Source organism: Onychostruthus taczanowskii, unplaced genomic scaffold, assembly GCF_017590055.1.
Source record: "Onychostruthus taczanowskii isolate IOZ18803 unplaced genomic scaffold, ASM1759005v1 scaffold150, whole genome shotgun sequence".
In the NCBI taxonomy this organism is placed as follows: Eukaryota; Metazoa; Chordata; class Aves; order Passeriformes; family Passeridae; genus Onychostruthus; species Onychostruthus taczanowskii.
Genome location: NW_024498686.1, coordinates 629,149 through 654,631, shown reverse-complemented (window position 1 = coordinate 654,631; position 25,483 = coordinate 629,149). Strand labels below are relative to the sequence as shown.

Below are 25,483 nucleotides of genomic sequence, written 5' to 3'. Positions count from 1 at the left end.
TCTAGAAGAAAATGTAGTTTGAAAGATACCAGGGGCACTGGGCCCTATTCTGCAGGATAAAGTTTCATTAGGTAAGGTAAGGGTTACTTCAGAATATGTGATTTTTTTCACATTCTCTAAGCCTTTGGGGTATTGTTAGATCCTATGTTTAAACAGTTCTGCCTGAAGAGGAAAAAAAAATCTTTCAAATTCCATGATGTTCTTGCAGTTCTTGTCTTCAGGAGCAGTGCTTTTTCAATGAATGATTGGCTCAGTGCTCTGCATAATTCTGCAAGAGTTAAGGAAAACACCCTGGTAGGATGGAGTGCCATAAAGGTGGGAGAAGAGCCAGAGAAAAGGTAAATAATACCTTTATTATTTGTGATGTCAAATAGCAATCATATGCATTTGCTATGGCTTCTGAAGGGAAGCCCTAACAACACTTTAGCCTAAGTTCTCTAGGCTGTATGCTCAGCTGTATTGCCACAAAATGATCCAAAAAAAAGAGCAGAACAAATGAAAAATATATCTTCAGCTTGCAGTAAGCTACATGAGGATGTGTTTTCTTATGGGGAACTTTACCTAACTCCATTCCAGTGCTCAAATCTTCCCTACCATGAACACCTTATTCCCACAACCTTTCTTTTAAACACACTTCAGCAGTGTTTTCCTCATATAGTCTGGAGCAAGCAGTCACATGAAGCTTACTCATCCAATTGATCTCATTCCCACATCCTGCATAGAGCCTAAAATTTATACATGTAAATTGAGGACATTAGAAGGCATGAATGAAAGGAGGAGAAAATGGATCCTGTCTGGAAAAAAAGAAATATCACTGGCTTTTTTCATCTTAAAGCTCCAAGTGAGGCTTCAGAAGCAAGGAGAGTGTTAAGTGGTGGTTTATTTTAGGTACGTTAAAAAGGGAAAAAAAGAAATATCACTGGCTTTTTTCATCTTAAAGCTCCAAGTGAGGCTTCAGAAGCAAGGAGCGTGTTAAGTGGTGGTTTATTTTGGTTAAAAAACTGCCTAGCATTTCTGGTCAAGTTTGATCTTTTTCCTCCTCCTTCTCTCACTTAGCTGTGGACACTTTCATAGAGCACAGCCACCTTTTTTAAACTTATCTTCCTGTAGGTGCAGGAATAACACAAGATATTTTTCTCTTATTCATTGTACACTAGTCAGACTATACAACTTTTCCTGGTAGCTTTTAAGGGCTACAGTGTTCAGTGGGGTGGCAAAAGCCATTTCATTGAACTCATGTAGGATTTCACTCTTAGAAAATGAAACATTGGTTTGCATTCTTCTCCAGACTTTTTGATGATAATGGGCCTGGAACCAGGTCTCTGTGTTCTTGATTTTTTTTCATTCTTTAGGAGCAAGGAAAAGGGTGGGGGTTGCATAAGTCTTGCAACTGAATATTTTTCCTCTTGGATAATCCAGTTTCCAGTCCAATAATCTACTTCTGTGGAACAACAATATAATAGAATAGCCTAAAATAGGACAGGATTTCAGTTTTTAAAGTTAGTTGCTGAAACAGTCAAAGTATAAGAAAATTCTGTGTGTGCTGTATATATCTGACAACTGTTTAAAATTGTGTCCTCATCTGGATGCTCTTGAAAAAATAAAGTTTTTATAATTATCTTTGTTTGTGTTGCATCAGTCTTCAACAATCCTTGCAAGTTTCCAGGTCTCATTTATTGCTTCCTCCTAGCATGTAAACCAATAAGAATGGATGTCTGCAACAGAAAAGGAAAAGAAAGAGGTGATTCATACAGAATTGAACTTTCAGGGTGCAACCCAACATGAAGTAAAATGAAAACAAAAGAGAAGAATTTAGTGAGTATAAAATCAGACGTAACTAGTGACTGACATTACATAATATATATTCTGTCTCATTAAAAAAATACATTGATTACTTCAGATAATAGAATGCAAAACATGTTTTGCATTTTGTCCTGGGTGAGAAACTGAGCATGATTTAATTTGAAATACATGAGTTGAGTCCCTTCCTCATGCACCTCAGTCTATACCCAAGTAAAATGTAACAGGGTTAAAATATAGTATTTAAAGTTGATGATGACTTCTTAGAGAAAAAAAATGTGAAAGTAAATAGGATAAAACTTTTTTTTGCCATAGACAGATCATGCTAGACTTGCCTGCTTTCATTCTGTGGTGATACAATAACTGCTTTTCTAGGCAAACAAGCTTGTTACACTGAAGAAAAGGGGAATTTTTAAGGTAAGTGGCAGGTGGGCAAAGAAATAGCCCAGAGGAAGAAGTGGCAGTATGTTACACTTAGTGGCAGGGGGAAGTTGTTGGACCTCTATCTAAAAATTGATATTGAAACTCATACTGTTTAATTTTTTCATTAGTGATCCTGGCACAAAAACCTAGAACTTGCTAATGAGCTCTGTTGACATCACAGAGTTGGGAAACAGTCCCTGTAGCGTGCTGTTGTACTGAACTAATTGGATGAGCTTGAGCAGTAGAGAAATAAAATGGCATGCAATATAAAGTACAAGGTCGTGTGTTAGAGCCTAATGGGAAAGGCTCCCTGATAAAAGCTCAGAGCTTGTCAGGTGGAGGATGAGAGAATTTTAAAGTGGGTGTGCAAGCCAAAGACAGAGTGGCTGTGAGTCACTGATTTGATGCTACTGTGGAAAATGTGAATCCAGTCACAAATAATTTCATCCCTGTACTTCTTGTACAGCTAAAACAGTACTAATGCCAAGTGTTGTACATGTGGTCGGTGAGACCTTAAAACAGAACAGATCTGGAAATCCACATGCAAGAAATTGAACTTAGAAGGATAGTAAAAATATGTTTTAAATCCCTACTGAACGAGAGGAGTGGACAGAAGGACTTGAAACATAAAAGACCTTACAGTCTTTGAATATACCAGTTGAAGCAAGTGTGACAGAAAATGAAGCATGGATTAACTGAAAAAAAAAAAGAAAAAAAAAACAAAACAAACAAAAAAAAAAAAAAAAAAAAAAAAAAACAAACAAAAAACAAAACAAAAGAAAAAGAAAAAAAAAAAACCCAAACAAACCAAAAGCATTGTAATAAGAAATTAAGATAGGTATGACCAAATTTAGATTGAATATTAGAGGAAGATTTTTAGTTGTCCAGGTGTCTGAAGATTGCTAAAAGAAAATGTCTTGTGCAAGGAGCACATGCTAGAATAGCATTGTCTTCATCTCATGGAGTGCTAGAGCTGCAGATCTGCTTTACTGCTTCCCTCCCACTGATGCTTTCCATTTCCACATTTTCCTTTCTTTCTGCTTATTTTATAAGCCACATCTGAACAAATGATAAAGTGACATCACTAAATATAAGGAAACTTTTCATTTTGAGCTGTGTATAGTATCGCTTCCTTTTTAGCAACGAGACATTCATGAAATTGATTTGCATCACTGCAAAACCCGGATAGGAAATAGACATTTCCATTTTAGTTCAGCTTGCTCTTTTCCTTCCTTTTTGTACAGCGTGTTCTTGTTTTTACCTTTGCCAGCAAATAGTCAAAATGTTCTCATTAAGAACTTGAAGAATGACATAGTGCTGGAATTCGCTGCCGGAATTAAGCCTTACTTGGCTCCTTGACGTACAGTAGGCCAGCCTAGGAAGAGGCTGTCATGCCTCAAATGTTTGTTTATAATCATTTGTAGTTATCTTGCATAGTCATCTTTCAGTAATCTGGAGGGTAATGACCACAGTAACTACTGTTTCAAGTTACTATTCGCCTAGATTAACTTGGCTTTGCAGAGAATCTTCTCAAAGGAAAAGGAAGTGGAATGATACACTCTGGGCTTCTGCATGACTGCCAGTCTTCACCCTATGAGGACTGGGTATGGTCACCCTCCTGGCACCCAGGATCTCCTCAAGATTTGAAATTTTTTACTTTTTTGTTTTGGAAGATGACTGTCCATATGTCCTTCAGAACTCCAGAGAAATCCTGTTCTAAGTTATACCTTCCATGCAAAGCAGCCTGAGGGCTTTCCTGTGCTAATGAGTACAGCCAGCTCTGAACTGGCAAAGTTCAAACTGTTCTTTGTACAAACACCATCGAATATTTTAATCTCCATTTGCTTTTGAAAGAATAGTTGGCTCACAATACCAGGTCTTATTTTCACTCTTACAGTGATTTATAAATCCTCTGCCTCTTGCAAATGTTATTTAACTTTGTCTCACAGTGTCTTTGTGCAGTAGGGAAGTATTGCAATTTCTGGGCCAGGTATTTTGGATGAATAGTCTGTTCTCAGGAAATCCAATTTCCATCTGAAAACAAAAGGGTTGTGAATTCATCCTGAATTTAGTTTAAAGTTTTGTCCAAAAATAACAGTAAGAGAAGTTATGTGGACTTTTTAATAGCTAAAGTTACATCTTTATTTAAAATCATCAAATACTGATTTGTTGATACTTTTATTAGTTAGAGGCTGCCCATTGTAGAATGAAATCCAGTATTTCAAGTAACATAAAAGTAGAATGTTATTCTACTTGTAATGTTTCTTGCATTCATTTTACACCATAGCCAGGAATATTATGTATGTACTCACGTAAGGCTATTTTTTTACTTCTTTATTTTTACCATGAAATTCATTCTTCAGCATGAGAGAAAAAAAAAAAAAAAAAGGCAAACCAAACAAACACAAAACAAAACAAACAAAAAAAAAACTAACATAAAACAGAAAAAAAAAAAGCAAACAAAAAACCACAACCCCAACCCCCAAACATACAATAATAAAAAGGAAGGTTTATACAGCCTGCATTAGTATTTCTATTTTATTAAAGGGAAACCTCAGGAATAAGTTTTGTGTGTTGTGTCCTAACCTGAGGTCTCTGTATAGGATCAGGACTCTTGCCAAAGGTGTAGCTGAGGTCAGGCTTTTGTGTTCCCTGCAGTGTCCATATGCTGTGTGGGAGGTTTAAGTTAGGCCTGGCTCTCTCTGGTCCCAGCTTACATTTAAATGTCCCCATTTCCATGTGGGAATTGACTGCTCTCACTGCTCTCCTAATGGATATTTTGATGTAAATTAATGAACTAACAGCACGTGCTAGAACTGACATGGTACTCTAATACATGGCTTTGGGGAGGCAGAAAGTATTTCATAGAACTGACAAATCCCTCTTTTCCAGACCTTTAACAGTGCCCAGCAGATGATATTTATAGAAAGAAATGGGGTAAATATGGGGTGATCTTTGTTACACACTTCCTATGTTCCAGGTGCAGATCCCATAGCAGCCATTTTCCATAATAGGCATAGTTACCACTATGAAGTTGTTTATCCTATTTTGAAGTTATTAATAGTTTTTACCCCATAGAATCTTATAGCACCAAGTTCCACAACCAGGCACTTCTTGAAAAAATATTTATTCTGTTGATTTTAAAGCTGGTTCCTTACCATTTTATTAAGAGTCAGTTTGTTCCTGTGTTATTGTTCCCTCATCATCTTTTCCATACCATTTGTGGAGACCTCTGTCATAACTTCCTTTATTTGTGTTGAGATAGTTTAATTGCTGTGTCCTTGCAGTAAAGTTTTATTTGTCTTTTTGTCTTCTGAGTCTCCTCTATTGTACTCTTAAACCATGATAACTTCTTATTTTTTTTTTCTTTTACAGAAGGATCAGAGCTCTGTAGTAGTTTTTCCTTGCTCTGAACACTTAGTCTGCAGGCTGTTTAAAATAATGCATTATTTCCTTGAAAGGATTTCAGCCTTTCAGTGGCTTCTTTTTCTCCTTTTAGTAAGAGTATTTTATATGCAATTTTTTGTTTCTTAAACTCTATCAGTATTCTGACAGCATTTCGTAACTTTTTATAATCTATATTCTAACACAACACCCAGTTACATAACAGCCCTGTAGCAAACACACTATTTATAAATCATTTAGATCACTTTTTATTTGGTTTTGAACAGTATGTAGCCTCTGGGAATAATGAAGGAGCCAGTGCTACGTGACTTGTCAGCCTTATAAGGATCTTCTGGTGTTTCTGTCTAGTCTGCTTATGGGCCTCACAATGAAAAATTCTAATCTAACATATATGGGGGTTTATGCTCCACAGTCTTAATGTATTTCAGGAAGTCTGTTTTATCCTCTTGGTTTAGGAGCTGCCCAGAATATTTTGTGCTGGTCAGCAAGGCCATCTAAGAGCTGAGGTAGAGTGCAGATTATTCATGTCTGGTGTGAAAATAATTTTAAAGAGACCTGATGAGATACGAGCTCATTTTCCCCTGCATTTCCCTGTGGTTTCCCAGAGTATTTCTGAGGCATGATTGGGGTTTTAGCACTTCAATATATGTAAAAATGCAAAACAAACTACCTGCATAGTTAGGCCCAGCTCTGTGATCCATAACATCCATTCTGATGCTGAACACATGCTATAAATTCTAATTACAAATACATGTTGAGATGAAATAAATACCCTGTAGACGTTCTGTATGCACAGAGGACAGTGCCAAAACCTTTGTTTGATTTCATTGGGAATAGAATTCTGTCTCCAGTGTGTTTTTCCTGCTTCCGATTGGGACAATGTGTATTAAATTAATTTAAACACAGGGATACTTTGAGACAATAGAATAATAATTTATTTCCACAATTGAGAGTTGTATGGATCATACAGGAGGGAAAGCAGCCATGACATCTTGACATATTTCTGACTTCTAAGAAGGGAGCATGCTGTTAATTTTTTTTCTCAAGAGCAGACGGTACAGGCCATGGACCCTGATTTTTCATGCCAAAAAAGGTTTAAGGTTCGTATGTTTTAAAAATCCCTTATAGTCATGGAGTTATTTAGAAGTGTATATCTCTTATTTATTTTTTACATACTGTGATCATAGGGTATGTTGTATAGACTGGGAAATAGCAAATCTATTCTCAATTCAACACATTTTTAGTGAAAACAAATTAATTTTTAAGTTCCCTTTATACTGCAGCAATGGGTACCTTAATGTAAATAAAAATGAGGTAAAAAAGCCTTTGGGAACTAAGACTTTTAGGCTTTTTTATTGTATATTTATTCTCACCATACTTCTGACTTCTCACCATACCCTTCAGTGCCTTTCTCTTTTTGAAGCAGATACAAGTGCCTTGTGATAAAATGTACATGATGTTAAATGCACATTTCCTGAAATATTTATGAACTTGTGCTTGTTTCTGTTCGTGCAAATCTGTTACTTGAGTGTTTTCCCATTCAATCTGTCCTTGCAGCTGTATTTGTCACAGCTAAAAGAAGCCTTTAGGAGCCCCTCTAAGTTATAGGGTACACTTCAAGTGTAACATAACAGTCTAAAAAATAAATGCAGGTCCTAAAACCCAGTGAAGGTAGCAGTGGACTTCTGAATTCCCAGTCTTACCAAGACATGTTCCTTTGTGGCAAACAAGTTGGATTTTGGCAGAGGGTTTTGTTTATTGCAGTGGGACTTGCACAATGAGGCTCCTTCCAGGCTGATGCAGCCAGGAAACATTCCTGGACACTGGCACTGGCTGCTGCGTGCTGTTGAATGCTTAGCACATTGCACAGCCCTCTCTGTGCCAATTAACACTCTCCCAAACCTTTCCCAGGCACGGCTCAGAAGTTTAGCGTGGCCTCTTCCCATCAGGTGGTTTGGCACAAGCCCCTCGGTACGGGAAGGTTGAACGGTGTGGCTGCAGACTCTTCCCAGCCAGCGGGGATTGACGGAGCGCTCCGGCCCGTGTGATGGTCTGTCGTGCTTGTGGCTCTGGTGGCAGAGCTGGGCGGCAGGAGGCACAGGGCTCCTCCTCTGCAGCTAATGGCTGAGCTGAGAGCGGAATCAGAGCTCCCGGGAACACAGCTCCTCTGGGAAGTGTCAGACAGAGCACAAGGGCTGTCCGTGGTTTTGTTGTTTGGACCATCAGCTGAACGTGTCCATAGCAAGCTCTACGCCTCTCAGACGTCTGAAGCCTCCTGAGCGCATGCTGCTCCAGTGTATCCACAGATAAATAGGGAACTAGGGTTGCCATTATGTGTGCTGTGTAAGAAGCAAGATGGCATGCTCTGCATGTATAGGTTGTTTTTACAGAGTAAAAAATTGTGTATCCCCTCTTCACAGTCCTCGCTGTGTATGTGCTATGCACCAGTTTTCTCATATTTCTCTTCAAACAGCCTTATGAATGCTCATAAAATGCTAATTCATCCAGAACTTGTTTGCATTACACCTCACCATAGTTTTTTTATTTAGTCTTGCATCTTTAACTTTGAAGAATTTGTATTTTTGGCATTGTCCATTTAATGGTCATACAATGTGCGCAGTTAAGATCCCCAAACTAATTCCTTGCTAAGAAAGTGTTCTCAGTCAATGACGTGGGCTTTTTTTTAATTTATTTCTTTATTTCCTAAATTTGTTCAGCACCTGTACATTTATTTGTGAAAATGGTGTGACAAAGTAAATGAAAGGAAATGGATGGCAAAATTTCCTTTTGCCAACTACCTGCACTGAAATGACATTTGAAAAACATGTATACTGATATTTATAAAATATCAGAGCTTGTCAGCATATCAAGAGCAAGGACTCTCTCATGCTTTTAAGTCCCAGTACAGATGTAGGGGAAAAGGTCTATGAAATTTCCTTCTAGTAAGAGAACCATTTGTGGTAAGAGAGCTTGGTGATACTATATTTGTATGTTTGACATAACCAGTCATTGCTGGACTTTTTAGTTGTGAATAATACAAACTTTCTAGACATCCAGGAAATACCTCTGTACTTTTTCATCCCAGTACGTAATCTTTGTCATTGCCAAATTTACAGAGTTTTCTGTAAACAAATCCAGGTGACACAGGCACTGATGTGCATCATAACAGCTGAGGAAGAGTCAGAAAGGAGGAAAATGGCCTGAACTTGCTGTCACTGAAGTAATAACACAGTTCTTACCTTGGGCTAAAAGCAGGGTTTGGGCAGAAGGTTGATTTGTCACAGCTTACCTAGAGCAGGCAGGACTTGGGGTGCATTGAGTGCAGAGTTTGCTTGGTTGTTTTCCCTAAATTACCGTACCTTTCAAGTCCCTCGAGAGTAATGTCACTTCTTTTTTCTTGGTACACCTGCTCTTAAATGACATGTAAATGTTTCAGAAAGTAAAAGAAGAACATGTAAACACAAACAGAAAACATCACTGTCATATTTTCCAAGTGACTTTATTTAGCTCATGTTTACAGATGAAACCGGGTGCCAGAAAAGAGACACTGCATCCCACATTATTAATTATAATCCAGCTTCCAAGGAAAAATTTTGTCAGTAGCCTTTAGTAATATTTGGACCAAAAATACACGGATGTGCAGCTTTGAGCATTTTGTGCCATGTAGAATGCAGCCTCTCTCACAGGTCCTCTGTTTCTGGAACGGTGTTGGATTCCGCAGGCTGAATGAACACTACAGGGACATTCTCGGATGTCCATCCTTTGGGAGTCCTGTTGAAGGATCTTCTGGCAGCAAGAGGGTTTGCAAGGATCATGAATCTGGGATCGTTTAGCATCAGCATATTATAATCTGGTACCTTGAATTTAACCAGCTTTGATGCTCTCTCAAAACCACCAAAGGGAGTGGCAACTCTGTAGATATCAGAGAAATAAAAGTTAAATGTGATCTTAAAAATACTTGCTTTATTTCCCTCCCAGAAACTGAAAAGAACAGATTTTTGTTCCAGTTTCTTGTTTACATTTTCAAGCTTCAGAAAAAAAAAAACATTCTGTTTGTTTTTCTGGGAAACTCTCTTTAAGATCTGATTACTTTCCTCTTAGATAAAGCTTGCAGCCTTTTCAAAAATTCAAATGGATGGAAAAGCGAAGAGAAAAAGACAAACAAAACAAAAGACACAAAAGAAAACCATGTAATTGGTGAGTCACAGTTACTAAAGTTATTTTTTTTGGTGATAGGTTGATAAGTCTGAAACTGTAGCTCAACACATTCTCTCTAGCAAGTAATTAGTTCAGAGACTTCTCACCCCATTTTCTCCTCTCCTCAGCTGCTTGTTCCTCCCACTACACTATGTTTCAGCACCATATTGTTGTACCAGTTAGAATGTATGTGGGTTGTGCTGTTAACTTGGGTCACTTCTGTGATCTGGGTTAAACAAAGACCCTTAAAAACAGAGGAGCACTTCAAAATCCAAATTATTTCTGCAATCTAGTTTATATCAGTATGCTCGAACAATTGTAGCAATACAAGTGAAGAGGAGTGGAGCTTAATGAGTGAAGCAGAAAGGAACAGCCAAAGACAACAGGCTCTGGAAAGGACGGAATGGGTGAGGACTTGATACGCCAGCTTTGTTTCTGAAGAAAATGTTTATGTAACTAAACCTTGAAACACTGTTCAGCAAGTATTTTTATGTTATTTAAATGTAGATTTTTTCCTCAGGCAGTAAGCCTGAGAAACTGGAAGATAAGGAATACTATAAGCTGGAGTTGACTCTTACATGCATTTGCAAATACTTTAAAACAACAGTATTTCCAAATACCTCCCCTGATTTTCTGTATATACAGGTTTCAGACTGAAAAAAAAACCCCTTGAGTTTTCCTGTCACTTCTTCCAGCCTTCTTTGGACAAACAAACAGACTATGGTATGTGCTCTGCATTTTGATCAGCTGCATAACTTTGCTGGGATATATTCTAGCCAGTGAAGAGTGTCAGATTTTTAAACTGCACAAGAGCACCTGATTTCTGCAAAACCCAGACATGTAATGGCATGGGAAAATTAATTTTTGTTGAAATGTAATTTCAACAGCCTTGGTATATTTTGTGTGTGGTACAGGACAACATATCTGATGGAATATCTTTCCAGTGCTTCCAGGTATTACAGGAGAAGCCCAAAGAAAGTAATACCAACAGAAACAGAAACTAAAAGAGATCGTTTGAAGATCTGTCTAGGATTTTCAGCAGGCTAAAACCCCTAAGTTTTTACCCACAAAGTACTAAGAATGAAGTACACATACACAAAAAGAAGAGATTAGTTCAGAAAAATGTATCTGTGACATGAAAGAAATGCTGCTGCTCTCTCATTACATGGATGATTCACTGCATTTTGGTACGAGCAGCATTTGTCGAAGGGGATGGTGTTAACTGCAAAGCATCAATCCTGGGAGATATAAAAAATCATGCAAGCTCTGGGCATGCACCCTCACTGAGAGAAGAACACTGCTTTAGATTAAGCTCAAAAAATGTGTCTCAAATGATGATAAGACAAGAAGTTGCAGAAGCAGCAGCAGCCAGTCCAGGCATTAAACTCTTTTGGGGTCAAAGGAAATTGTTTATCCGAAGTTGGTATCGAGCCTGTGGTATCAAGCTTTTCTTGTGGAGCTGTCTTCTAGGTCACAATGTCAACATGGATACCGTATGATACCAATTAAAAATAATTGCTTGGTAATTGGCACAGAGTGAATGTAGTGATCTGCATCTCACCGGATAATAAATATTGCTTTAATTGCTGCCCTAATTACGATACACATTCTCACATTGTTGTGATGTTTAATTACCATTGATGTTTATATTATAAGGATAATCAAAATAAACAGAATTGTAATAGTGATATAATTTGCAAAACAATTCTGTTGTCTAAAATATCCTCTTTGTAGTATTTAAGGGTTTTAAATAGAGCATATTCCTGTATGTAACAAAAACAGGAGGGCTTTCTTCAGAAAGTCAAGTATCTTTTGTGGCAAAATACCCCCCTGCAGTTGCTACAAAGTCTGGCCTCAGAGAACTCTGCATTCCTGCCTTATAGGCAGGGGCACATGACAATTGACAGAAAGGAGAGTACAGTAATTGGCTAAGAGATGTTGATTTTCCTTTACAGCAGCAGTAAATATATTCTTGTGAGCAATAACTTGTCTGACAACATGGTGTTGTAATGACCTCTCTTGTGTGCACATCAGCTGTGCTACTTGAGCTCTGATTCATTGTATAGAAGCCTAAATCTCATGCCTAAAAAATTCCAGTAGTCATTGCTCATAAGGGCGGAAATGCTGGTTCAGAGCCATAGGAAATGACACCAGGAAGTGTAACAGATTGTTTAATATTCACTTTGCATATTCCTAAAAAGTAGGTGCTTGATTTAACAATAGCAGGCACAATCATGTTTATTTTTACATGTTGTTTTAACAGGATATCTTTTTAATTTTTTAGTCTTTCTTATTGAATATTATATTGTCCCAACATAGGAGACTGCTTGTAGCTAATGATTTGGGAAAGTCTGAAGAAATGTCTTAACTACATTAGATTAGCACCTTTGGTTACATAATCACAAACACATTTTAAAATGGGATCATCATTCATAGAACATTTTGTTTTTAGTTAATTCTGAAAAAAAAAAAAAAAAAAAAAAAAAAAGAGATGTAGGAGCAAAGAATTTGACCCTGCAAAATGCTCAGAGCTTCACAGGAGCTTAATGCAAGAGCTAATGCTAATTTCACAGAGGTACTTGGGTGCTAAGGAACTGGCTAAGCACCGAGCTCCTACTAATCTCACATCACTTGAAGTTAGCACCCAAAACTCCTGTGAGACTCTAGATATTAGCATTTTATGATAGACTTCAGAATCCATGAATCAATGAAAACAGAACCCAGTCCAGATGGACTGAATTCCTGTACTGCTTTTGAAAGAGTAGTCTTTGGGAATTGAGAAAGCTGAGTACAATTTGTCTGGTAGGAGAGGCAGAACTAGTCTGACTTGCTTGTCCTATGTGAGTAAGATGTGGTGCTTTGTATGTTACTCATAATCCTACCTTTGACATTTTATCCAGCACCAAGAAAGCAGATGGAATAAAGGTACTAATTTAAGTAATATTATAAACTCCTTAGCAAATGCAGATTCATGTTGCTTTCCCACAGATTCATTACTTGGTGCTTCCGCACTGGTAAAAGAGACAAGAAATTTTTTCACTAGCGAATGCTTCTTCAATCCTAATAGGAATGAATCTCCAAAAGAAGCCAGATGGCATGATCTGTTCTGCTGCTTTTCTCTGCTAGCACAGATTGGTTTTATCTCTGAGGAGGAGAAAGAGTAGCTTGGTGTGCACAGTGTGTTCAGAGCCCCTCTGAGCCCCACTCCCCTCTGCCCAGTGCTGTGCTGTCAGAGCACCCCTGCCTGTCTCACTGACAGCCCTGCCTTGCAGTGCAAACCCTCCTGACATTGACTGCCACAGCTCTTCCTCCAGTGATCTGCCAGCACTGCGAGGTCCCTGCAGCTTAAAATGAATACTACACTCCAAAAAATACCTCTATGAATTCCTTATTTGTTTTAAAAAATTCCTTAGTGTTATAAAAATTGCACAGCTGCAGGGTCCACAGCCACCTCTTCACTGCTGGACAGTGGGGAAAAAATCTGGATAAAACTAAAAGCTGTTTAGTGCTGAAGATACTTTTAGCTGAGTATGTGTGCCTTGGTTCCAGCATATCAGACCTCCCTACCTGCTCAGGTTGTGCTGCTTTTCCAGTTTGTTGTGTAACAAGGAAAGCTGAAAGGAGCCTGAAATGGTTTGTAAAGTCTGAGTGCCACTTCAACAGACGCCAGTGAATGAACCGGGAGGGATCCCAGGCCCATTTCCCTTGGGAATCCTATGGCTCACACTTGATGTTAACCACACCCCTCCTGACTAATGGTGACTGTAGCAGTGCTTTGCAGGAGAAAAACACAATGGCACTTTACTGGTTGATGAAGCAGGATGGAAAGCCTAGATAGATACCCTCACTGATAACAAAATTGTGCCATTATATCACATTTTAATTGTTTAATACAGTATAATTTGCTTTCTCTCCAAGACTGCAATTAAGCAAGCCAAGGATGCTGTGACCTAGATGCACAGAATGACTTAGTAGGATCTAGACACAGAAGTCCAGTTAGTCTTCTTCTGCTGGATAGCTTGGCATGGCAGTGTGCTGTTTTAAATCCCATCATCAAACACTTCCCTGTGCATTTTTGGGAGTGTAGACATCTAAGTCATGGCTGTGAAATCCTCTCCAAGAGAAGAGTGTCTTGAATTTTAATTTTTCAAATTCTCAAACTTTTTAAAATCTGCTAGAAAACATAAGTGTGACTGCAGCATGTAAAGCTTTTCTAGGGCTGCCAGGCATCCTTTTCTACTGGATATCAGCTTTTTTCCATGAAAAGAGGAGTTGTGGTGGACTATGTTTATATATCTTTTGGTTTTAATTTTACCAGTTTCACAGTCTGGATCTGGATTTATGTGCCAAATTTTAGGTTTTTGTGGCACTTACAAGGGAGAGTACTGACTTTTCCCTTATAAGAATGCACATATGTTCAAGAAATTCAGACTCTGGTGAGCCACAGTTCTGCCATGTCATACAAGGAGAAACTCCACATAGAAAGAAATCCAAATAGTCAGTGCTGTGAAGAGGGCAGCTAACAGAACTCAGGGCCACAGAGACAGCCTTAAAATCCACAAAGAAGCCATCAGACACCTGCTTCATCCCGCTTCATCAACCAGATATCTGTCTCAAGACAGATATCCCTGTTAATGGAGTCTCTGTGCCCTGTCTGATGCTGTCCTTCACAATAATGACTAGCACTTCTTGTGAGAGGGAGAACTGATTCTGTCTACATGCATTTGTATCTCTAGCATTTTTTCTTGGGCTCTCTTTTTTTAATTACTTTTTTTTTTTTTTTTTTTTTTTTTTTAGGTTACAATAAGCACAGTATGTAAACTGTGCTGTTACTGTTCTGATGTTGGCAGCTGTGGCACATCTCTGATTTGCATTTGCTATTTTGTCTGCTGAGAAGAGTGTGCCACACAGACTCAGTTATTAATGTGGCAATGTATATTGCTGCTAGGAAATCAGAACTAATGCAGTGTCTGCAGTGCCAATTTTGATGTTGAATTGTGTAATGTTTTAGTCCTTGCACTCATAGTCGAGGCCCACACCAGCATCAGGAACACAAGTGATGTTTGTGGTATATTTCTCTACGTTTGTGTTGCCATGAACAATTTTGTTTTTCAGTAGATTGCTGTCTGGCCTTTTGAGGAGGGGTTTTGGTTTGGCTCAGCTGTCTGGAACTCAGCAGGGTTGTCCATTACAGTAAATAAAAATAGTGTAAATGGAATGAAAGAAAGCAAAAGACATGAGTAAGAATTTGCTTTAAAGCTTTAAAAACCCGGTGTTGTCCATATAGCTAGAAGTTCTGCTGAAAGCCATGATACACTAGTTACTATGTAAGTAAAACAATGTTTAATTTGTTAATTTGTTGCTGAAGGTTATCAAATATATAAAAAATGTTACACTGCAATAAAAGAGAAATCTTTTAGCTATATAGCACGAGGGATTGGTTGTGGGATAAAGTTCATTGCACCATCATTGCCTAAAACAAAGCCATGTGAGTTGTATTAAAAAAAGAAAAAGAAAAAGAGTACTTTGCATTATACAACTTAGAAACAAAGTGCTGACTGAGAGATCTGACAATACCATACTTACTGAAGTCAACAATAGGCATTCTGAAAGGAATTTAAAGCTCTTATTTCCCACGTATTGAGTACACTGAATCACAGAATCATAGAATCATAGAGTGGTTTGGGTTGGAAGAACCCTTAAAAATGATTGAGTTCCAACCCACCTGTCATGGGCAGGGAGACCTTTCACTAGACCAGGTTGCTCAGAGTTCCATCGAACCTGGCCTTGAATACCTCCAGCAATGGGCATCCACAGCTTCTCTTGGCACTGGATTCTGATACTTTCTTTCTTTCAATATTTTTAGCCATTTATTTTGTGTTCCTAGTTCTACAGTTTGAATTTGGGCCCATACTTTAGGGATAGGCTAATTTGCTCCATAATGCTCTTGTTTACCACTTGGAGTCTCTGTGTGTGTTCATGTTTATGCATACACTTGCAAACACAGGTTGTAGGGTTTTTAAAGCTGGTGGAAACATTTTATTAGTAATTTCATAGTAATTTTCCTCTGGTCAGTAAAATTCAGTGCTCATTCAGGATTACCTGTTAAAGCTCCTGTAGTCAGGCAGTTCCGGCTTTGCTTCAGGTGTAAAAAGTTTAGGATATAAAGCTTCCAGCAATTCTGGATCATCCCTAATGGCTTCTATCCAGGGAGACTGGTAATACTTTGGCACAGCAGTAGTGTTGAACTTTTCAGGAGGAATTTCTTTCAGTGGTCCAGAATATCCTGCAATGTGATCAAAGTGAAATGATTATAATGATTCTTTGTGTTTTCTGCTTCCTTGCCGTCCTTACCGTCCTGTGCAAGCAGGAACCAACACAGCAGAACTTCTCAGGGAGTTAAAATGAACACTTGTGTCAAGTCACCAGGCCACAGCTACACAGAAACAGAGATCTGCAGGGTAGCCAGATTTGTAAATTTGTAGCCTTTTAGACAAATAACTCCTCCAAAGTATTCCAACTTCTTTTGAAGATGAGTTTATTTTGGTTTTTTATAAATTTGTTTCTATTGTAAGCATTTGTTTGAAAACAGAGAGTACATAGTCCTTGGGCTAAATTAACAAAAAGATTTTAAAAAACAGACTGCTGATTAAAAGTAAGATAATTCTACCTCTTTGAGTGAAATTTTTCTCAAGTACATCTACATCTAAGTCTTTAAAGGAATGCTATTTCATTCTATAAGCTTAAACCTCGCCATGGCTTAGTACCTACTCTGACCAGACCTTTTTTGCCCAAAGAAAGGCTTGAAGATTTCTATCATGTCTTAGCAATGGAAATTACCTCTGTTTGCATTGTGTTTGGCCAAAGGATGCACAGAGCCTCAGCAGACACCAGCAGAGCAGGACTGACCTAGTTTACATGGACTGGAAAAGGTCTGCACAAAACATGCATTGAGTGATTCTGAACAAAGAATGAATTTGTAAAAACCACGGTCTGCTCATGGATAATTCATAAACAGGAAGAAGGGCTATATCACTGAATAAATTAATTAAACAAATTAGCCTTCTCTAGTCTTTAAAGAATACAAAATAAGGCCTTCTTGTAACTCACTCCTTTAAATAAAGCCAACAGTACCCTCACAGTTAAGGATTTAAAAAGAACAGTTTATGCAGCCAGAGGCAAATTCCTTTCAAAGTTACTCCCCTCTAAAGGGTTCCAGCAAAATTTAGTGGCTTCAGATTTACATTTATGGATAATTAAACTACAATGGATAGCTGGCTGACTGTTGAGCAGGGTGTTGCATGTTGGAAACAATGGTTTGACAAAGAAAAATCAATATATTAACATAGTTTTAAATGAGAGGATCTCTTTCTCAGTGTTTTTTAAGACCTGTATATATAGGAACAGTCTCTCTTGATATTAAGTTATGTTTTCAGTTTAGAGAGAAGTAGTACAAAAGGTATATCAGATCTTTTAAAAATGAACACAAGCAGCTAAGAGCATCACTTTACATTTGTGGGAGAAGTTCTGATTAGTTACCTGACTCGAATGTGCCTATTTCTAATATTAGTCCATTATCTTCTTATTGAAGATACTGCCTTTAAAATGGTCATTTCTTTGCTGTGCAGTGAGACTGAATGCATTCAGTGTCTGCAGACTCCCGTGTTACCTGGGGCAATGTTGTCAGGGTGTGGAGGGCTCCGGGGGTCAGGTGTGTTGGGAGGTGTCATTGGGGCATGCTGGGGGATTCCTTCCACACTGAGGCCGTCCATTCTGACACTCTGGATGGGCTCTCCACGCTGCATTCGGACAGGAGAAAATAGCACTTCAGGTATGGCATTCCCTGGGGAGGCTGCACCAGTGCTCTGATTTACAGGCCAGATCTGATTTCCAGCATGCACAATACTAAAGCACACTGTGCTGCTGCTGCTTGGTAGAGTATTCCCTTCACACTTACATTGTCTAAGTAACCAAAAATGAGCTTTTTTTTGGTCACTAGACTCTAGAAGCTGTTCTGTACCTGACACAGCCACCATGCTACCCCAAGGGTCAAGAAATTTGGCAAGTTTGATCCCTTTGAGTTTCAAAGCATTGATTCTTCAAAGCTTCTCTTCCCATATCAGTTGAAGATTTGCTGCATTTGTTGAACTGCTTTTGTTTGGGATTGTCTTTTCCTTTATTTGTAGTAGAAATAACAACTTCAGTGCAGGTCACTTTCTGGAGATTCATGATATGATGTTATTTTCCACCCTCCTATTGGGATATCGGTTCTAAGGAAACATCTGAAGGCTTAATCATTGTTGCATAAATATAGAATTAGACTCTCATAAGAAGTCAGCATCTTATTTTAGCCATGACACATAGGCTAAAAGCAATTTAAATATAGACTGGTTTAGAATAAGAGTTTCTTGAATAGGAAAGCAAACAAATAATACTTGTTTAAATTTGAACTAACAACAAAAAAAGATCAAGGCAGAATGTTTTCTAGTCACCCTGAAGTACGTTAGAAAGATTAACTCTGGCAGGCAGAATCCTAAAGATGATGCAGACACCACCAGCGGTGCTAAATAGTCACTTAGGGGAGGGAACAGGAGCCAGAGGCATCATTTTTTCATGTGTTGGAATGTCCTACTGATTGTAAACCAAGTGTATTCTGTGGTTTTGGGGGAGAAAAAGTGGACTAGAGGGAAATGGATCTGTCAGACTGTAGCAAAATCATGTAATTGCATACAGAATTCTGGCAAGATTGATGGTGTGCTCAGAATTTATCTGTGTAGCTTCTAATATTCAATAGAGGGAGAAATGGGGGGGGGACAGTATTCATCGATGGGCTTTTAAACGATAGTTTAATAATAGCCTTGGGTGAGTTATTCAGATGCTTTTATATGGGATTTCTTTTGTGCAGATTTATTTTAAAAAGGGAGATTTATCAAAGCTCAAACTGGATCTCATTTTATCCCAGTGTAATTTAAAATCTGTTGAACAAGTTATTAAAGACATTGGAAATATCTATACCATATAAAAATAAATGTAAATTTATTTTCTTGTCTATAGGATCTCATTTAATAAAATACCATTGGCTCACTTCTTCTTAGCCTCATTCCAGGACTTTGCTTTTATTTTTCCTGAAACTACAAGTAAGTCATACACAAAGCGTATCACGAGTGCCAGAGGACCCAATGTAGAATCACTAAGAAGTCATTAGAAACTACTCACATTTCTTGGCTTGTTGGCCACGTAATGATAATTTTCATATGTGTATTTGTCAGATCTCCGCTGGCGCCGCTTGAAGAGCCTGGCCCCTCTGTTGCTGAGCGTCGACAGTTCCTCCACCATGATATCTCTGGGCGTGCTGACCTTTTTTCCAAGGTTCAGGGTGGGTGAGACTGCAATGCAATGGGTAAGTACAAACCTCTGTTTCTCTTAAATGTCTGATATTCCATGCTCTGCACCTGAAATCCAACAACTTGTTCGTGCATGTTTAGCTAATATGTAGCACAGTGTCACATGGTGTTAGTGAAATAAAGCCTTCTTCCTGAATTTTGGAGATTATTGAATACCACAGACCTGTGTTCTCAAAGATGATAAGCACCTCAAGCTCCAAGTTAGCTGTTATCATGATCAGGTCTACAGTGTTCTACACACTATATTAATAGCAGGCTAGTGAAAACTGGCTTCTGCTAAAACGGGGAACAAAATTCCTCCTGATCCCAGGTTCCCACATCAAACCTTCAGTTAACTTCCTGTGTCCTGCATGGGATAGATAAGAGATAACCCCTTTTAAACACACCTACCAGTTTCTATTAAATGCTATTTTTAGACTGACTTTCAAAATGAAGCTCAAGGTATAGAAAATGAGTCCTAACAAAGAATTACAACCTGCTTCTAGGAATTGACTCATTTAGGACCTTTTGGGTTTTGTTCTAAGAGGAAACTGAAGTACTGGATGCATATTTCTTTATTCACTACTTGGGGGAAATTTCTTCTGTCTTTATTCACATCCTGTGGAATTTGAAAAGGAGACTGCATAGGCAGGAGATGGGGAAATCAATCAGGATTGTAAACAGAGAATAGGAATGCCCTAGAATTCCTATGGGCATTTTCATGATGGTGTTCTGGAAGCTGGGATGCTGGTGGCACCGAACAAGCTGTTGCTTAATGACTGAACTCCCACTGAATGTCCTCAACCTAGCGATAAAACTTAAACCTTAGAACACAGATACCTAAACACTGAAGAAACTATTTTCTATTTATTCATTTTTGCTTAGAGCATTGCAGAATTTAAGAAATATAGCAATAGTAAGACATTCTATGCTTCACATATTCTGATGGTCTCCAGGATTTAAAATTCTGAACTTTGACATGTATTTTAATACATTAAAATGAAATGAGGACAAATTACACATAATACATATCCTGCTATCAGAGTAAGCAGGCAGGAAGCCCAGTTTAAAATTAACATTACAAATTAATTAGCTGCAGAAGGTAGCTAATGCCAAAGTCAATATTGCATATGAAGGGTTTTGTTTTTAGTAAATGGCATGTTCAGCCTGGCATGTGTCTCCTAGTAACTTTATGTTGGAAAAACAATGTGATGTGCTGGCATTTAGGAAAACTTAATGGAGACAGATATATTAAATATTTAGCTGAAGCTGGATGGACAAGAGTTTTCCACGTAGTACATCAAACAAGTAGATAGGCCCTAGAGTGCCCGCTTGTAGATCCATTTCTGTCCATACCAATTTCAACTGAATGCTTGCAGTGGATTTCAGTGGAACAAGAGCAAGTTAACTGGATCATGAGCTGGATTGTGCACTCCTGCTTTAAAAATAGTGTGTGCAAAGAATCCTAACAACCTTATGTTATTTAAGAGCTAGTTGCAAAACAGAGAGTTCTTAACATGGGAGAAAATGACTCAGCTTGCCCAGTGTATCCCTATCAGTGGCTGATAGTGGTGGGATTTTGGCTCTGACATGGAGATAACCATACTGGTTATTGGCCCATGGCCTGAAATTTAGACCTCAAGTGATATTTTGATTTTATCGTTTCTCAAAATGACTGCAGGGGTAGAGACTGCTGGATGGCTTTATATTAACAAGAAGAAAGAAATTGACCCCACAATTCAGCAACATTTTCACATAGAAAAGTTTTTGTTGTTTGTATGCAGAATGGGGAGTGAGCACATCCTCAGAGACTGGGGAGCCAAGGCAATTGCAGAGCCCAGTCCAAAGCACTCAGGATTCTTCTGGGACACTCTGGATGTTATCTATTTTGGGCCTTGCTGTTCCCTTACATACACACTGTTCTTGTTAATGTTAACTGAAGGCTCCAAGCTACTTTGTAACCCACAGTTGTGTACTTTTGTGTATCCAGGCAGCATCCCAAAATCATAAGTGTAAAGTTCATTTGAATTCCTTGCCAAGTAAAATCTAATCATCTGTCTAGCTTTATGATGTGTCTAGGGATAGTTTCAGTGTCAGTGCAGATAAGGTGATGGAGAAGGAGAGAAGGAGGACATTTAGGGGATGATAGAAAGAGAACATTAATGTCATAGATGAACATTGAAAAATTTAATTCATAGTTTAATCCTAATCTTAAACTTTTAGCGTAATTTCTTTAATTTTCTTCTGCCGAGTCCTTCTCGTCTTGTGTGTAAAATCACAGCAGATTGTATTTAAATATGATTTATATAGACCCTCCTGCGTTCATTACCTAATATTCCTTTAATCCTTCAGTGTACAATCTTCTAAATATCTTAATCTGGACTATAAACTTTAATGATATATATTGGAAAGTGTGTTTGTTGTAGTATCAGAAATAAGATATTTTAACTCTATCAGAAAAGATAGTTAATCACATAGATACTGAAGAATACATTTAAGAAGTAATGTAAAACTGGATGTGGGATTTAAGTGATGAACTCCAGGGGCTTCCTTAAGCATACGTATTTATAGACATCCAAGTTTTTCTTTACCAAGTGTTCTTAGAAATGTTCTGGTTAGTCCAAGCCTGCCAGTGACAAACCAAGGGCTTGAGAAGGTCGCTATATGCACCTACTGATTTACTCGTGCAGTTTCTCTTTGAGACTGTGAGAAGGTTTAAAGTTGGTGTCTATTCCTGCAGCATTTTAAAAGTTGGTGTCTATTCCCACAGTTGGTGTCTATTCCTGCAGCATTTTAACTTTCTCTAAAAAATGGGACAAAGTAATGTCCCACAAGCCAACAGCAGAGGTGGACTTCCAGTCTTCACCAGTCTTGCCCAGATATTGGTGATCTCAGACACTGGCAAAAAACTTGGCTGGTTTTGGACAACTGTTTCTGCTATGAATGTCTTTTAACAAGGAAGTGGAGAGTCACTGTTTACCTGAAAGCATTATAATAAATAGGGTCTGAAATAAAAGTGGAATAGGAACGCTTACACCATTCCAAGGTGCTAGGGTTTATGTTATGTTATAACAGAGCCTTGTATTATTGTGTACCTGGGTTAGCAGTGGGGAATTTCACAGGGCTGTGAGACTGACTGGAACTGTACATTTAGTTTTGATGTAAATACCAGTTGCAGGACTGTCATTAAGAATAATGATTCGAAGCCTAGAGAGACAGCAGTTCACCTTCTAGATCTCAAATTAAGCTCATTGAATTAACAATTCAGGGCAAAACAAAATGTCAAAAATTAGTTAAGCTGAATCTAGTTAATTAAATGTGCTATTTCTCCTTGGTTTTTCCAAGGCTTGTTCAGATTTGGTCCCAAAGAACTTGCTTACACTTTGTGTCACCACAGCTTTGGTTATCCTTCTCTTTTCCATCTGGCTTCACTGAGCTTGTACAGTTATAAATTTCAGTCTCTTATCACACCCATTTCATGGACTTTCATTTTTTGTTAACATATAAATATCTCAAGCACCTGAAGAAGAGGCAAAAATAGAATTTTACTAAGAGTTAGAATTGCCTTCAGTGGCCACATATCACAGCATATCTTGCAGGATAAGCTGCCATAACTATGAGTATGAATCTTGACAGTAAATCTGATAATACGTAAATAATAAAAGGGAAGATTATGTGAGGCAAATGTTAAGCATCAGCACAGATTATCCAAATACGCCAATGATTTCAAGGGCTGTATGCTACATTTATTAGTATTGCTATGAATAGTAGCAACATTTACCATGTGAAATGCCTGGTTCCAAACAAACATATGAAAGACTTTTTTTTCCTTTTGCCCCGAAGAGCTTACAGGCTATTTCAGGCACATGTGGTGCTTGGGTTTACAATACCAAAAAAAAAAAGGGATTGCAATGAAATCTGGAAGGACAGACTGGCTTTCAGATTTGAGTGCATGTTCAGTGGAGAATTGAAACAGGAAAGAGGTATTTGTTTAGGAATAGAAACTTCAGGAAAAAAACCTCTGGAAAAATCAGAAGGAGTAGGACCAGGCAAACTTGTAGCTTCTTGTTCTAAAAATTCGTAAGTCCCTCACCCTACTCTTCATGCAGTCACAATGGTCATCAAGTGAGTGCAGAAACCATCCACAAGGTCTTTGAAACAAAAGCCCACTGGAAAGATTTTGCAAAACTGGAATTCCGTGTTCAATATTTCATCCCATGAAAATGGTATAACTTTCATAAATTCTAAATATTAATGCAGCTCCCTGTGGTTGCAGTGGGGATTGTGGGGTGCTTATCACTTTTAGAAAATTGATCTTTTATGCAGACGGTAGAAAAGGCTTCATGGGCAGGATTGGAAGGCTCTCCAAAAGCATCCAGCACATGCCTAATGAAAGCCAAGCAGATTTGTATTCCCCATGGAGTTAATTGCTTCTTATGGTGTCATGCTAGAAGCATAGCTACAAGAACCTGTTTTAGAAAATCAAACGACCTTCCCAAATGTGCAACTACAGAGAAGTAAAATTTCTGTCAAATAAGATTAATTGGTGGCTATGCATTAGAGAAAATGCCAAATGCTAGTAAAATGTGTTAGTTACACAGACAAGATTTGAGAAGAATGGAGATGTGAACATTTGTTTCAAATTTTTTTATCATTTACATAAAAAAAGCAGAGTGAAACAGACAAAAAAAACCAAACTAAGAGGGTACAGATCATTATGTTTCTTAGATGATAGCCTTTTAATGTGGAATGAAGTCATGTTATTAACCCCAAATAATGTTCTGAAAGGCTATCCTAGCAGAATGTACATCAGCTGTTAGATTACTTCATTCCTCCACAGCAGTTGTTCATCTGAAAATAGCTTTCAAATGAAAAGAGGCAACTACAAAAGGATTAGTTACCATAGGCAGCATGATACTCCCACAAGATTATTTATGGCAAGACACCCAGAGACAAAGCTGTAAGAGAGTTAAACTGTATGATTAAAAAAATGTATTAGGGAGGGCTAGAGGACATTGCATATGCAGTAAGCTGGGTTCAGTGCTATACCATTTCTGTGTATTTCATCCATAATGGCTGATGCTTGCTCTTTCCTCTCTTTGGCCAGGGCAGAATCTGATAACATTGTGATTTTCTGATACGACTTTTCCTTGCTGCAAAAAAACAACACATTTTTTATATTGTTGAGCCAGCGTGCACAGTTTGGCCAACTTTCATTCCCAACAGCCTGTTTAGAGTGGCTGAACAGTGAAGTCAGGGGTTTCTGACTGAGAAATACTGCACTGCAAAATGCACTGTCAGTTCTTGCTTGCAGACAGATGTTAGGACATGTTTTGATGGATAGAAGATTCAAAGGAATGGACTCTGAGTTGGTTACATAAGTTCTTCAGCAAAAATCAGTGTCAGTGGTATAGGTCTTCTCACATCTACTGGTTATGCTGCAAGATGTAAATTTCTAACTAATTTTAATTTACATCTTGGTTTATGCTTTCAGAAATGTTACATTTTGAAATTTCTTAATGTAATAAAGAGAATCTGAGGAGTGAAACTAGTTCCTCTGGTATCTTTAAAGAAGGTGCATTTCTGACTAAGTAAAAATATAAACATCTGTTAAGTTGCAGAATCAAGAGGTTACATAAATGTCTTGTATATGACAGTTTGTAGGACAGACAATGTCAAAACATTTCAGGAAACAATACACTTACCCTACTGTTTTGTTGTGCAGATAAAAAGCGATGTCAACCCTTTAGCTGAGGCTTCAGAAGTTAGTTATGCATGGTTATGACCTGCCTGGTCCTGGATGGTTTGTACCCTTGTGCTGGGATCTGCATGGTACCTAGTACTGAGACAAACTGGGGGGCTGATCCTCTCCAAAGGGGTTGGCATCCAGCTGACATCAACCAGTTATATATAGAACCAAACACTCCAGCCACTCATATCTTCCTGGCAAAAGAAGAGAACTGAAAAGATTCAACTGCACCCACAACAAAGAGAGGTTATGTCCCTTTCAGAACCTATTGAAAATTTGATGGAATGCCCCCCAAGATGTACAGATTGTCTCCTCATCTTCTCATCACCCCTGAGAATTGTAATCTGTGTGTTACCATCAGGAAGGAGACATTTAAAAATAAGGTGTTAAGTGTATAGATAGGCAAGACTATAGCGGATTAGAATGGCATGGGCTAATCCTTCAGTGAAAGATGAAACCCTGCTTCTCTAGGGGCTGATGGCTAAAGTCAGTGGCAGATGGCTGATATACAGAGGCTGCTCTGCAA

At 38.2% G+C, this 25,483-nt stretch overlaps 1 protein-coding gene across 1 annotated transcript; it reads right to left on the bottom strand.

Moving 5' to 3' along the window:
- Window positions 1-9,111: 9,111 nt before the first annotated feature.
- On the bottom strand, window positions 9,112-25,072 carry MYOZ2 (myozenin 2). Its single transcript, XM_041398927.1, has 6 exons — window positions 24,914-25,072; window positions 24,258-24,361; window positions 19,042-19,211; window positions 17,495-17,624; window positions 15,928-16,111; window positions 9,112-9,540 (listed from the first exon to the last, which is right to left on the bottom strand). The coding sequence occupies exons 2-6, from the start codon at window positions 24,331-24,333 to the stop codon at window positions 9,309-9,311; spliced, it is 792 nt and encodes a 263-aa protein (XP_041254861.1). The 5' UTR covers window positions 24,334-24,361; window positions 24,914-25,072; the 3' UTR covers window positions 9,112-9,308.
- Between the last annotated feature and the right edge of the window lie 411 nt (window positions 25,073-25,483).